Raw genomic sequence first — 13,769 nt, 5'->3', positions numbered from 1 at the left:
TACTGGATGAATCCAGGCAAAGTGAAGTTTTCTAGGAGTAAGCAAAGTGTATTCATCATAGCGAAAGTGAATTTTACTGGATGAATCCAGGCAAAGTGAAGTTTTCGAGTAAGCAAAGTGTATTCATCATAGCGAAAGTGAATTTTACTGGATGAATCCAGGCAAAGTGAAGTTTTCTAGGAGAAAGCAAAGTGTATTCATCATAGCGAAAGTGAATTTTACTGGATGAATCCAGGCAAAGTGAAGTTTTCTAGGAGTAAGCAAAGTGTATTCATCATAGCGAAAGTGAATTTTACTGGATGAATCCAGGCAAAGTGAAGTTTTCTAGGAGAAAGCAAAGTGTATTCATCATAGCGAAAGTGAATTTTACTGGATGAATCCAGGCAAAGTGAAGTTTTCTAGGAGTAAGCAAAGTGTATTCATCATAGCGAAAGTGAATTTTACTGGATGAATCCAGGCAAAGTGAAGTTTTCTAGGAGTAAGCAAAGTGTATTCATCATAGCGAAAGTAAATTTTACTGGATGAATCCAGGCAAAGTGAAGTTTTCTAGGAGAAAGCAAAGTGTATTCATCATAGCGAAAGTAAATTTTACTGGATGAATCCAGGCAAAGTGAAGTTTTCTAGGAGAAAGCAAAGTGTATTCATCATAGCGAAAGTGAATTTTACTGGATGAATCCAGGCAAAGTGAAGTTTTCGAGGAGTAAGCAAAGTGTATTCATCATAGCGAAAGTGAATTTTACTGGATGAATCCAGGCAAAGTGAAGTTTTCTAGGAGAAAGCAAAGTGTATTCATCATAGCGAAAGTAAATTTTACTGGATGAATCCAGGCAAAGTGAAGTTTTCTAGGAGTAAGCAAAGTGTATTCATCATAGCGAAAGTAAATTTTACTGGATGAATCCAGGCAAAGTGAAGTTTTCTAGGAGAAAGCAAAGTGTATTCATCATAGCGAAAGTAAATTTTACTGGATGAATCCAGGCAAAGTGAAGTTTTCTAGGAGTAAGCAAAGTGTATTCATCATAGCGAAAGTAAATTTTACTGGATGAATCCAGGCAAAGTGAAGTTTTCTAGGAGAAAGCAAAGTGTATTCATCATAGCGAAAGTAAATTTTACTGGATGAATCCAGGCAAAGTGAAGTTTTCTAGGAGTAAGCAAAGTGTATTCATCATAGCGAAAGTAAATTTTACTGGATGAATCCAGGCAAAGTGAAGTTTTCTAGGAGAAAGCAAAGTGTATTCATCATAGCGAAAGTAAATTTTACTGGATGAATCCAGGCAAAGTGAAGTTTTCTAGGAGAAAGCAAAGTGTATTCATCATAGCGAAAGTGAATTTTACTGGATGAATCCAGGCAAAGTGAAGTTTTCTAGGAGTAAGCAAAGTGTATTCATCATAGCGAAAGTGAATTTTACTGGATGAATCCAGGCAAAGTGAAGTTTTCGAGGAGTAAGCAAAGTGTATTCATCATAGCGAAAGTGAATTTTACTGGATGAATCCAGGCAAAGTGAAGTTTGTAGAAAACAATCCAACAGACAACTTGCATTATTACGTCATTTAGTAGTCATGCAAATAAAAACATTTCAATTGCATTGAGAGTTTTCTTGTGAAAAAAATCTGCTTGGTTTCAAGCGTTTTGTAATTCCAGCAAGAGGCATCATAATTCTTGCTTTTTCAGTTGGACGAGGTTTAGTTTGAGAAGGTTTTGTGGCTTTCGAAACAATAGTTGGCAATCGATTTAAATATTAAATATCGAATCGCCTAGCGTAGATTTGCCGCGACTTTCTGAGCTAGAAGTTTCCTGAAGACCCAGGCAGGAGTTCTCAAAAGAACTAAGGCTTTCAGTCGTACTTCTTGACTCAGAAACGTGACTAAGAACAGCAGTAAACTCTCTTTCAGACTTTCGTTAGGTGGCCATATTGCAATGTTTTCATGTGCGTGACTACTAATTGACGTCATTATGCAAATAGACGCATTTATTAGTAATTTATATGGGCGCCGTGCGTGACCGCGCTAGGCCCAATGTTTTTGCACCCCTTGCAATATGGCTGCGATAACCTTGAAAAGGTCTATTGTCTATTTAATCTCAACATGGGGTCTTAACTGGGGGCCCAAGAGCTCCAAGTTTACGTAAAATTTTAATAGCGGAAATCCTAGAGAAAGTTTGCTTGAAAATTCATTGATTTAATTTTGTTTCTCTTAGGGTGAAAACATTGAACAAAGGTATAAACTGAAGACGGTTGACGCATGCGTCGCCCAGGTAAGAGATATTTACTGATGTTATATCAATGATCTAGATTGACGTTTAGATCATCGTGTTATATCCACTGAGATTTATTACTCAACTGGAGTGCGAACTTCGCCCAGCACCTAAAGTTGTGTTGCAAAGCAGGAGCTGCATTGGCGTTCTGAATTGCTTTCGTAATCTAATTCAAATTGCTGAGGTTAATGTTTTGAGCTAGTAGCCGCTAAGTGCTACTGGCCTCCAAGCTTCAATAGACTCCCATTTAGGAAGAGAACTTAAAAGTAAGCAATGCTCTTACTTACCACCGTGGATGTACTGAAATTCCGAAGAAATGATTCATTCAAGGTCTTTTATATTTTCCAAACGCACAGCAAATGCATGACCTAAACTGATCAACGAATACTCATTATCGATGCACGCATGCGCATGTGACTCATGTCGTATGACTCCGTAGTGACGTAGACTTATGACAAGATAGGATGATAGAGTCAGCGTAAGAGTTTAAAGTCAAAAGAATTTTTGAAAAACTTGCTGAGCAAATATTTAAAATCATCACGTTATATTGCTCCGGACCCAGGCTTCTCTCTTTACATTTGTTCTTCATGTTAACGTCAGTGAACTGTACGATCAAATGGATGGACAACATCTCTACGTCATCTTCGAAGCCACTATGATGGCAGCCATGTAGGTCGCCCCAGTCCTTTTTTTCATTACAAATATCAATGACAGGGCGAAGTTGCCATGCAAATTGCTTGTCCCCAGGCCTATTCGGTGCATGAGCCGGCATCAATCCTATCATAGAGCGTTTTTGAAGTTCTCGTTGCAGTTGACATTGCAGTTCAACGGTTCGCCTTTGTCTTTAGAAACGTGACATTTTAACACGGACAAAGCAAGCACGTGATGCTTTACGTATTGATAACGTAAAATTACGTCAGAAATGTGGTTTGCTCGGAAATGAACCATTACTCCGCGACTACGAAGAAAGAAGAGACGAGGTAGGCTGGTTGTTTTCAAACAAAGTCGTGGTTTTTTAACTTTTGACAAACATGGGGCACTTTCGAAAAGGAGAGGGAGCTGCAAGCTTGTATGCAAATGCACTACAAACAACTGGAGAGAGGGAAGGGAAAGTGAATTGTGGTAATGCTAGTGTTCGCAATACCGATCATTTGAGGGAGGGAAGGGTAAATCGTGGTAATGCTAGTGTTAGCAATACCGATCACTAGAGGGAGGGAAGGGAAGGTGAATCGTGGTAATGCTAGTGTTAGCAATACCGATCATAGGGGGAAGGGAAGGAATGGAATGATCAGAGGGGGGGAAGGATGGAAGGAAGAATAATGGATCAATGGAGGGAAGGAAGAATGGAGGGGAAGGAAGGAATAAAGGAATGGAGGAAGGAAGGAATGTGAAGCAATACCGATCACTAGAGGGAGGGAAGGGAAGGTGAATCGTGGTAATGCTTAGGAATAATGGATCACGAGGGAAGGGAAGGAAGTGGGAAGGAAGGGAAGGAGAATCGTGGTAGTGCTAGTGTTAGCAATACCGATTACCTTTAGCAAGGAAAATAAATGTGGTAATAGTAGTACAATACTGAAACATAATCCCACATATTTCACTCATTGAATCTGCGTCATAGCGGCATAATATGGCTATGATGACTTTCGATGCAATAATTTTGTGTATAATATTTACAATTTACATGTAAATATTTGTAAGGGTACATAAATATTGTGTGTTGATTGTTTCTTGGGTCTCTTTAGGGCATGAGTCCAACTAGAAAAATCATATAAAAAACTTTATTTCTAGTTCTAGCTTATTATTAAAATTATGTTTTGTCGAACTCGATAAACAAGAACGTCTTTCATGTTCGTATATTCAAGTCAAGATACTTTCGTGAGTTGCCTTGCCATTAATGTTTGAAATACGCTTGTTGACGTCACAAATGCGGAAGTAATCGATTTTTCATGACGTCAGTACCCCATGCTCAGAAATATCCGGTGATTTCCTGCCTTTATGTATGAAAGTGTACCTCCTTTTTCCTATTTTTATGACGTAAAAACGAAGCAATGGTCAAAATTACTTTCACCGTTCAATCCTTCACCTTCGTGAAGTTTATTTGGGATATTAATGGTTAAAAGGGGTCACGTGTGAAGAGTTTAATCTTCTTAACTGACATATCGCGGTTGTGGCTTCTCCGTGGTTAACCAAAACTCTGTCGTTGCTTGCTGTAACATGTGCATTCTTGAAGTCGGAAAAAGTTTTTGTTTGAGTCTCTTTCCTTTGAACATCACAAGCATGTACTTTATGACGTCGCATGACGTCACACTAGTATCACAATAATGTGCAGTAACTTGCCAACTCGCCATGCGGTATTGAATTAGGCGAATAGTTTCAGCGCGCCCTACTCGATGCAATTTGTATTGTCCAAAACTCAAAACTCATCACATCATAAATTTAGATTCCTAATGTAGTATCTTCTTCATAATCAAACTTTATATGGTCTTTGTAAGATAACTTGCTATTGAAGTATGAAATTTTGTCGAAAGAGATCTATAAAGTGAGAACATTTCACCAAACTCTTTAAGAGATGTCCATCTTTACTATTTACGGTAATATTCCGAAGAATGGCGAGCTGATATGGCGAACAGAAAAACAAAAATTAGTCTAGCAAAGTTTACCTCAAATATCTTAATTAATGTTTAGATTTATCTTATATTGACCATATATGGTCAATGAGGTGAACCATTTTCCGTCGGTATTCGCATTTCCTTTTACAAAGCTACTAGAAATATGTACGTGGTCCTTGTGTTTATCAAAGGTTCCATGGTGTGTGCTGTTTTTTACCTTTATTGTCGAGTGCCACTGCGAATAAAACAAAAATGTTTCCAAAAATGAAAAGACAGATATGCGAGATCGAAGATGGCTACTCAACTGTGGTTGTCTTGGCGACAACAAAGTGCATTTCACAAAAATTCGGATTGCTCAATCGATGCTTAATTTGTGGCGAAATGTTGCTGATAAATATAAGCAAACGTAGCATGCATTTTGAAATTTCGTAAACTAGTTGCGAGACTCTAATTTCAACTGTTTCAAATTTCAAGCAAATTGCACTTTCATTCATATTGAATGGTGTTGTGCCCTTCGTTAACACTCTGTCTGGCTCAAGTTGTTTGCAACAGAGAGGTGTCAACTAACAATGTCTGCGTTCATTATTTGCACATATTTGAGAACATTGTGAAGAGGATCAGAGGGAATCGAAATCAAACGCTTGATGCTGAAATAATTTAAGAATTAGTCTCGCATCGGCGCACGTGCAAAGTGTTTCGAAATTAAAATTAAAACTACGAAGAATTTCGCTACACTATTGCCACGCAGCATTCATAAGTAAAGCGTGTTTTCGAGAAAGATCATTTAAAACGAAAGGAACCAAGCCGGCTTTCCGCTGTTTTGCGCCATAGGTTCGTCTTATTAAACAATTAAACTTGAGTAAAATCGCCAGGTCGTGTTGCAAAACGGAAGTGGAATTGAGTGTGGTCTGCATAGGGTGTGTATTATACGCATGTACGAATCCATCGAGTTCGACTCAAAAAAACACACTGAACAAATTAAAAAAATAAAATTGGAAATAATCTTCTCTTTCTGTACAAAGGCCAGACAGAGTAATAACGGATATATATTATAAGCACGTTACAGCAATAGTTCTGATTACCAGTTTTACCTGGGGCAAGCACGAATCTGACCAATGAGCGCTTATGTGACCATATATGGCTTGCAATGCTGTGCTTTCCGTACGACAAGTGTAATATGCAAATAGCGGCGAGCGTTATGTCGTCTGTTTACAAGATAAAGAGGAGTTTTAAAAACAATGCACATGCTTATTTATTGCTTGGAAAAACGATCAAAATAGCAAAAAGGAATCATTAAAAGTATAAGCAATATGCAATAAGCCAGCGCACTCGAGTGGAAACACTATTGTATTCGAAACAGCGTGTTTTACTTGGGTGTTTTGCCCTCATAAGGCAATTTTTTTGGCCACGTTTGTCAGCACACATTTCCCATCGGCCTAAGTGGGTGTGCGTATCCGTCTGCGCAAGTATTTAAATCGCTGTTGAAAACGAGAATACTTATATTGTAGCGTTGCTGCTGAAGACAGGTCGTAGTTCTCACACAAGTTGATTAAGTTTTTATTGAATTTTCAAACTATCTTACCAAAATGGATGACGATGTTGCTGCTTTAGTTGTTGATAATGGATCTGGTATGTGCAAAGCTGGTTTTGCTGGCGATGATGCTCCTCGAGCTGTATTTCCATCGATTGTTGGTCGTCCTCGCCATCAAGGTGTGATGGTTGGTATGGGCCAAAAAGATTCATATGTCGGTGATGAAGCTCAAAGTAAAAGAGGTATCCTAACGTTGAAATATCCTATCGAACACGGCATCGTAACTAACTGGGACGACATGGAGAAAGTAAGTTATAAACTACTTTTGTACTTAGCACAGTGGCTTACTTGACTATAATCCACGCCCTGTTTTGTAGATTTGGCATCACACATTTTACAACGAACTTCGTGTTGCCCCCGAGGAACATCCAGTCCTGTTGACCGAAGCTCCACTCAATCCTAAAGCGAATCGTGAAAAAATGACACAGGTTCGTCCACTAAAATATTGCATTTTAGCGTTCCGGCGTTTCGACAAATTTTAGTCGTTAATGCTTGAATATGACACGCCCTCCGGGAAACAATTTCAGTCTGCTTTCTGTTGCAACTTACGTTGTGAAAACACTAAAATGAGGCAAATTTTTGTACACTATTTTGCATGTAGAATTTTTGTAACACAGTCGAAATATCTTGATCTTTTAAAGTCTTCGAGTAATTCAATTCGTCGTATGATACTTCCGGGGGGTGCGGTGTGTAAGGAAGGTATATTTTGACGAGTGTGATTTTGTTTTCTTGCAGATTATGTTTGAAACGTTCAACACTCCAGCCATGTATGTCGCCATTCAAGCAGTGTTGTCGTTGTATGCTTCTGGTCGTACAACTGGTATAGTGTTTGACAGTGGTGATGGTGTCTCTCACACTGTACCAATCTATGAAGGTTATGCTTTGCCTCACGCCATCCTTCGTCTTGATTTGGCTGGTCGTGATTTGACAGATTACCTCATGAAGATCTTGACAGAGAGAGGTTATTCTTTCACGACGACAGCTGAACGTGAAATTGTTCGTGATATAAAGGAGAAGCTGTGCTATGTTGCCTTGGACTTTGAACAAGAGATGGACACTGCAGCAAGCAGCTCCAGCTTGGAGAAGTCCTATGAATTGCCTGATGGTCAAGTTATTACTGTTGGCAATGAGCGATTCCGATGCCCAGAAGCACTCTTCCAACCTGCCTTCCTTGGTATGGAGTCTGCAGGTATCCATGAAACCTGTTACAACTCCATTATGAAGTGTGATGTTGATATCCGTAAGGATCTTTATGCCAACACTGTCTTGTCTGGTGGCACGACTATGTTCCCTGGTATTGCTGACAGAATGCAGAAGGAAATCACCGCCCTTGCCCCTCCCACTATGAAAATCAAGGTTATTGCTCCACCAGAAAGAAAATACTCTGTCTGGATTGGTGGTTCCATCTTGGCCTCTCTTTCCACCTTCCAACAGATGTGGATCTCCAAACAAGAATACGACGAATCTGGACCTTCGATTGTGCACAGGAAATGCTTCTAGGGATCTAATTGTTTGTGTGAGAACTTTGACTGTTGATATTTCAGCTTGTAATATGTTGGCTTGGAGGTGTTATCACACTGTCCAATGAAATCAAACTGGACATAGGAAATAACTTTTGTAGAGTGAATGTGTAATCATTTTGTAATTAATTTCTTGTAGGAACAAATTAAAAATATCTATTTATCAATTGGTCATTTCAGTTTGATAGTGATTAGAATTTTTAATGAATTATGTAACTCAAGACAGTTGTGCAACTGGATTTTTAAGGGCATTAGACTTAAAACTTTTACTACTTGAATTATATTTCGTTAAACAGAACTTCGAACTGATAGTGTATTTTCTAAAATAGTTCATGCGTATCTTTTTTCTTTCTTACGACATTAAATTTTTTGTGACGAATCGTCTACGTCACTTCAAAGTTACCAACATACTTTATATTCAATGCAACTTTTGGTTGACATGAGCAGACTAAAACACATCAGCCAATATACCGGCTTTGATTTAATTTCGCATGCAAAATGACGTAGAAAGCTGTGTAAGCCTGACATTACAAAAGCTTCAATATCCTGAGAATGAAAAAGGCTATGCACAAACTATGTTAGAAAATACTCTGCACTTTCAAAAAACCCAGTTGAACAAAAATTAAACAGAAAAGTTTTAGTTGTCTGCCCTTTAATGCAATACTGGCATATGTTGACTCTACTAATGACATGTATAGTGGTCAAATGTATCCATATCATCAACCTTGGTAAACAACTGCCAATGGACTGAGGACCAGGAGGGTGAAATCCCCCCCCTTTAACTGTTTGCTGCCATATTTATGTTTTTCCCCAAGTCCCACCAATCCTTACTTGCACCAAACTTCTGCAATTGATAACCCCCTACTCCAACAAAAACATGCCCTGTGGTTCCCACTCCCCCCTGTGTGCAAGATAATGTAATTGAATGAATTGGTTGTTAATGCTGGTTGGTCATGTAGGCTGAAGTTTAGTAATTTATTTAGAGCATCATTCTTCAGAAACAAGTTGAAAATCTAAAGTTAAAACATGCTGAACTAACAATGAATGCTAATGGTGTCAAGAAAAAAATAGAAGAAATCCGGATACTGCATTCTTAACCATTATGGGAAGAGTAATGACAGTTTTTTAACTTATGTCATAGAGGTATGTAAGCTTGTCTTTAATATTATCTTCTATTGGAAACCCCTAAAGAAATGCAACTACATTTTATAAATTTTGACTATTTTCTTTATTTATTCACATTAACCCTTCTAATTCCAGCAGAGCTTTGTAACTTACCTACTGTGTACTATAAATTAAATATAATTAAATATAAATAAATTAAAATGACAAAAAATTACCAGATGTAACTTGTTGGATGGGTTGTTATATTGTATTTAAGCAATGAAAAAGTTGATATTGTTGTGCTTCAAATTTGCTTTAATTGACCTCCACTATGTTAAAACCTATCTTTCCCTACTTATGATGATGAAGAAAACAGTCAATTTGGACTGCTGCAAACTTTCATGGGCTATTTTACTTAATGCCTTGAGAGAAGCACACCATTATTTCTTTGCTAGCTCCTTGCATTCATGAAACCACCTACAGATAATATGAATTGTTTTATGCACAAGTCTGTTCCATCAATTTCATCATCTTGCACTTCTACCTATATGTAGATACAACTCAGTCTGTATAGTTTACCAAACCAACCCTTAGCTCAGAATGTCATTGGATGAAAACGACCAAAACATGTCAAACAATTCTGATTAATAATGAATTTATTAATTGAGATTGTGTTCATTAATACCAGCAACATACTCTGAATACGTAAAACATGTGTGGAACTCATCTCCTTAACCTGTAATTCACCAGCAACATACTCTGAATACGTAAAACTTGTGTGGAACTCATCTCCTTAACCAATTCATGTCTTTGGAGATATCAATTTTTATTTGTCAGTAGAAGTAGCTACATACAGCTTTCTGTTCGTCGCCATCATGGGTCGCCATGTTGTCATATTACATTTTACAACTACTTCGGCCATCTTGGTTTCTTTTTGGCAATATCTGAGAGTTTCTCTGTATAATTTTCGAGAATTTATTTTCAAGAAATCGTTAAAGATTCTCCTTTAAGTGAAATCCGTATAAGGAAAGTCGTCTGTTCTCTGTTGTGACTCCAAATAGCTCTGCATTCTGGAAGTTCTCACTTTCGTTTTTTGTGCAATTATTCTAGACAATATTAAATTAAAGAAGGCAATTTGAACGAAATGCGTCAGTTTGTCCCCCAAATGTTATGAGAAGAACTTGCGGACTATACTATCAAAGGTTAATGAAAATAATGGAAAATTTGTGTTGTAATTGAAAAGATTGTAGAATCACACAGGAATATGCAGCTTTGAAGAGTCTTACTTTAAGTCAGCTGACATTGACAGCAAAAAGGTATACTTTTTGTTTCGTTTTTTTCACTAACTCTTTATGGGGCAGTAAAATTTGGTCACCAACATTATGACAAGATTATGATAAATTGTCACCAACATTGCCATTGGTCAATGGTCACCATTTTATGACTAAACTCAAGCATGCAAAAAGTTAATGACAAAACTTTATTGGTTCTAAAAACTTTATTGGTTCTAACAAAACTTTATTGGTTCTAACAAAACTTTATGGGTTCTTACAAAACTTTATGGGTTCTATCAGAACTTCATTGGTTCTAACAACACTTTATTGGTTCTAACAGATTATTATGGTCTCTGTTAAAACTTTATGGGTTCTATCAGAACTTCATTGGTTCTAACAACACTTTATTGGTTCTAACAGATTATTATGGTCTCTGTCAGAACTTAATGGGTTCTATCAGAAATTTATTGGTTCTAACAGATAATTATGGGCTCTGTCAGAACTTAATAGGTTCTATCAAAACTTTATTGGTTCTAATAGAATTATATGCATTTTATGTGTATGTGCTGTGAACCATGCTCATTGTAATCTTTCTTGGTTAACCACATGTCTTGAAATGCAGGAAGTGAGGTAATTATTGATCCACCAACCCACACATTGTTCTCTCGGTTTGTTACAGCTAGTACATTAGGGTTTGAATTTAAAGGTGCTATTGACCTGATTTCTCGTGTGAAACGGCTCTGTAATCCTGGAAACAGACTAGATCCACCAGATAATACGATATAACCAAACAAGGTTTTTGTTACATCCTGTCCATCTATTTGTTTGCATTTTATAATGTTATCATAACATACTTTATGGATGCCTTTTAATGGCCTACCCAAAAGCTCTGGTTGGAACAATGCTTCCGGACAACAGAACACCTCTTTGCCTATTGTTATTTTCATATCGTCTGGTAGTGTGTAAGTTCTTTGAGCATCAGATACCTTAAACATAGTCTTTTCTCTCTCAAAACACTCTGTGACATAACATAGTTTCTCTTTTATCATCCTTGCATCATCTATGGATTGCATTTTTTCGCTCATGGTATTGTTTTGAGTTAACATTTTCAGTAGATACATGGTAAGGTCTTTTCCACCTAATGGTAGACATCTTGTTGCATATGGTAGGGTGTAACCCTCAACTACTGACGCAATTTGCGTGACATCATGCCCGCAGTCCACTGCCACACCCGTCACCAAACCGTGCGAATACAGTGATAATGCACCCTGATTGGCCAAATATATTGAAGAACAATGAAATTTCTCGAACATGATCTAGGAAATTTTTAGAAATATTTAGAAGCACAATACTTATGTAACTATTCGAAGAAACATCATGGCTTAGTGATTTATATCTGATAACTTATCAAATATTTCTGATTATATTTTTTCACTGTCGGCAGCCATGGTGGCGCCTCGTGAGATTCGTCACCCCATCCCTCTCTAGTTGTCAAAACGCCCCTATATAACATATTGTGCGGTTCTTTATTCTGTTGCTTGACAAACCTCTGCAATTTTTTCTCGATTTTGCTTGGAGTTTGATGGAATATCAGTCAATAAAACTGCTTTTTCTTTTGGCGTCGTATCCAATTGATCGAACGTGTATTGCCATAACTGAAAAAAATGTGGAAATTTTGATTTTGGTTCGTTGACCATTGGGTTGTGGAATGATGTACAGAAATGGATCGCTGTGTATTGCCATAAGTGAAAGAGTTTGTTTTTTTAAGCATTGGGTTGTGGAATGATGTACAAAAGGGGATCGATGTGTATTGCTACAACTGAAAGGTTGTCAAAACGAATAAAGGTTTTCGTTCGTCGTAATCTGTGGGAGTTTGTCATTGAATAAAGCACACCGATGAACCTCTGTGTATTGCTACAACTGAATGGTTGTCATGACATTAAAGGTTTGCCATTTTGGTTTGTTATTGAATGATGATAGCATATTGAGGTAGAACGGTTGCTTTGAACAAGACGCTTTTTTCAGAATAAAAGTTTTCGCAGATTTATGAAGTTTTCTTTATACAGTTTGCATTTTGCTTATTTGGAGTCTTTCAAGTGTCGTAAAACCTACCTTCTCCATATCATCCCAATTATTTATAATACCGTTTTCTATTGGACAACTGGTCGTGAGAAATTGGCGATTGACGTGCGCCTCATGGCCAACCCGGTATTGCTCCATGGAATCCGAGCTAAACTTTATGTGTTGGCGTGAATTCGTATGTGGACGGCCAACCAAACTTGGGATGAACACTTGTGGTTCGTCGAAACATGAAAATCCCGCCTTTAAGGTATCCGAACCGTTGTCAATTATAAGCGCGTGCTCTGTCATTGTTCAATTTTCTTAATCTGCTGATGCAGAGGTTTTGAACGTTTTACCTAAAATCACCAGTGTTACTAGAAATGTAACTGTTGCTTAAGTAAGCAAATAATGTTCGCCTAGATTTGTTGAAAATATGTCGAGTTGAAAAAACTCTTGACGCTTATTATTATTATTATTATTATTATTACAACGAACGCAGTCTTAGAATAATTTTCTATTCCATTGTGCCTGGTGTTCTTTCTTCTTGAGTTTGCACATTATTTGGCGTCAATCTTTGCTGTAAAAGAACTTGAAGCACCTTTGAAATGGCGTTCGAACTCCTCCTTGGAAGGATCTTCAAGATGATCTGGTTTATACGTGTTCGGTTAACAATCAACAATCGACTTGCACAATATTTTTACTTTGTCAACAAAGATGACACACAGAGAATAAAAATTCGTAAGTATATTTTTACTGTCGGCCTATAGTTTTCTCTTTGTGTTTCAACTCCTTAATTTTCTTCCCTGATTCCGTTTAGGTCGACGAAGTCTACAACATTCTTCACTGATCTGAACCCTTCTGCAATTTTTGCTTACTCTTCAAGAGTTCTTTTGTTTCAGTCGTTTATTCTTGGAGTAATTATGCTTGATTTTGTTTGTTCTAACTTTTTCGCATGCCTTTCCATCTTCTAGAACGACCTTTCCATCATTTTCTTTGTGCTTTTCTATTTACGCTGCAAGCTTTGCTTCTGGCAGTAAGAGTTTTAAAATTTCATGTAATTGATTGCCAGATGTCGCGCGCAATGATTTCGATATAATATGATTATTATAATGTTTATGCAGAAAGTTTGTATGAAAGGAAGACATTTAACACAATTACCCTAACTACAGATTATCATCAAACAAAGATTTATGCTAAAAAAATACACTTGATTTGCAATTAACTCAACGCTTGTCTCAAGGGCTTTCGCGCAGATGCAGTTAGCGACTTACTATAATTGTAGTTGTAGTAAAATATAAATGAGATGTATTCTACTGATCCCCAAAATGTTTTAATAAATCATATTTGTTGTCTCTTCTA

The 13,769-nt window shown here is 37.3% G+C and overlaps 3 protein-coding genes and 1 long non-coding RNA gene across 6 annotated transcripts in view; 3 read left to right on the top strand and 1 right to left on the bottom strand.

Annotated features, from left to right (window-relative positions):
* Nucleotides 1-9,384, top strand: part of LOC124448041 (coiled-coil domain-containing protein 96-like) — a 24,286-nt gene extending 14,902 nt beyond the window's left edge. For both annotated transcript variants that reach the window (XM_046999054.1, XM_046999053.1), the window contains exons 13-15: nucleotides 2,195-2,251; nucleotides 3,100-3,231; nucleotides 8,955-9,384. In XM_046999054.1, the coding sequence (XP_046855010.1) occupies nucleotides 2,195-2,251; nucleotides 3,100-3,231; nucleotides 8,955-9,068 (303 nt within the window). In that variant the 3' untranslated portion in view covers nucleotides 9,069-9,384. The remainder of the gene's footprint in view (nucleotides 1-2,194; nucleotides 2,252-3,099; nucleotides 3,232-8,954) is intronic.
* Nucleotides 6,357-8,138, top strand: LOC124448043 (actin, cytoplasmic-like). The gene is made up of 3 exons (XM_046999058.1): nucleotides 6,357-6,698; nucleotides 6,769-6,879; nucleotides 7,187-8,138. Exons 1-3 carry the CDS (start codon nucleotides 6,447-6,449, stop codon nucleotides 7,949-7,951), a joined length of 1,128 nt encoding a protein of 375 aa, XP_046855014.1. The 5' UTR covers nucleotides 6,357-6,446; the 3' UTR covers nucleotides 7,952-8,138.
* On the bottom strand, nucleotides 9,181-13,267 carry LOC124448042 (actin-3-like). Of its 2 annotated transcripts, XM_046999056.1 has the most exons (4): nucleotides 12,462-13,267; nucleotides 11,897-12,004; nucleotides 11,336-11,665; nucleotides 9,181-10,181 (listed from the first exon to the last, which is right to left on the bottom strand). In XM_046999056.1, the coding sequence occupies exons 1-4, from the start codon at nucleotides 12,717-12,719 to the stop codon at nucleotides 10,068-10,070; spliced, it is 810 nt and encodes a 269-aa protein (XP_046855012.1). In that variant the 5' UTR covers nucleotides 12,720-13,267; the 3' UTR covers nucleotides 9,181-10,067. The 2 variants fall into 2 exon arrangements, with proteins under 2 accessions (XP_046855012.1, XP_046855011.1); XM_046999055.1 differs by lacking the exon at nucleotides 9,181-10,181 and having other exon boundaries at nucleotides 10,559-11,665.
* Nucleotides 13,084-13,769, top strand: LOC124448058. The gene is made up of 2 exons (XR_006948908.1): nucleotides 13,084-13,148; nucleotides 13,228-13,769. It is a non-coding gene; the product is annotated as an uncharacterized LOC124448058 (long non-coding RNA).

This window comes from Xenia sp. Carnegie-2017, unplaced genomic scaffold, assembly GCF_021976095.1.
Source record: "Xenia sp. Carnegie-2017 unplaced genomic scaffold, XeniaSp_v1 HiC_scaffold_23, whole genome shotgun sequence".
Taxonomy (NCBI): Eukaryota; Metazoa; Cnidaria; class Anthozoa; order Malacalcyonacea; family Xeniidae; genus Xenia; species Xenia sp. Carnegie-2017.
This window is presented reverse-complemented; position numbering and strand designations above follow the sequence as displayed.

Bases quoted from the DNA above. Each gene is read 5' to 3' on its own strand.
- LOC124448043 (XM_046999058.1), top strand. From the start codon at position 6,447: ATGGATGACGATGTTGCTGCTTTAGTTGTTGATAATGGATCTGGTATG. The intron at 6,699-6,768 runs GTAAGTTATAAA...CCTGTTTTGTAG, and splicing joins ACTGGGACGACATGGAGAAA to ATTTGGCATCACACATTTTA. The intron at 6,880-7,186 runs GTTCGTCCACTA...GTTTTCTTGCAG, and splicing joins ATCGTGAAAAAATGACACAG to ATTATGTTTGAAACGTTCAA.
- LOC124448042 (XM_046999055.1), bottom strand. From the start codon at position 12,719: ATGACAGAGCACGCGCTTATAATTGACAACGGTTCGGATACCTTAAAG. The intron at 12,005-12,461 runs GTAGGTTTTACG...CATTTTTTTCAG, and splicing joins ATTGGGATGATATGGAGAAG to TTATGGCAATACACGTTCGA. The intron at 11,666-11,896 runs GTTTGTCAAGCA...AAAATTTCCTAG, and splicing joins ATCGAGAAAAAATTGCAGAG to ATCATGTTCGAGAAATTTCA.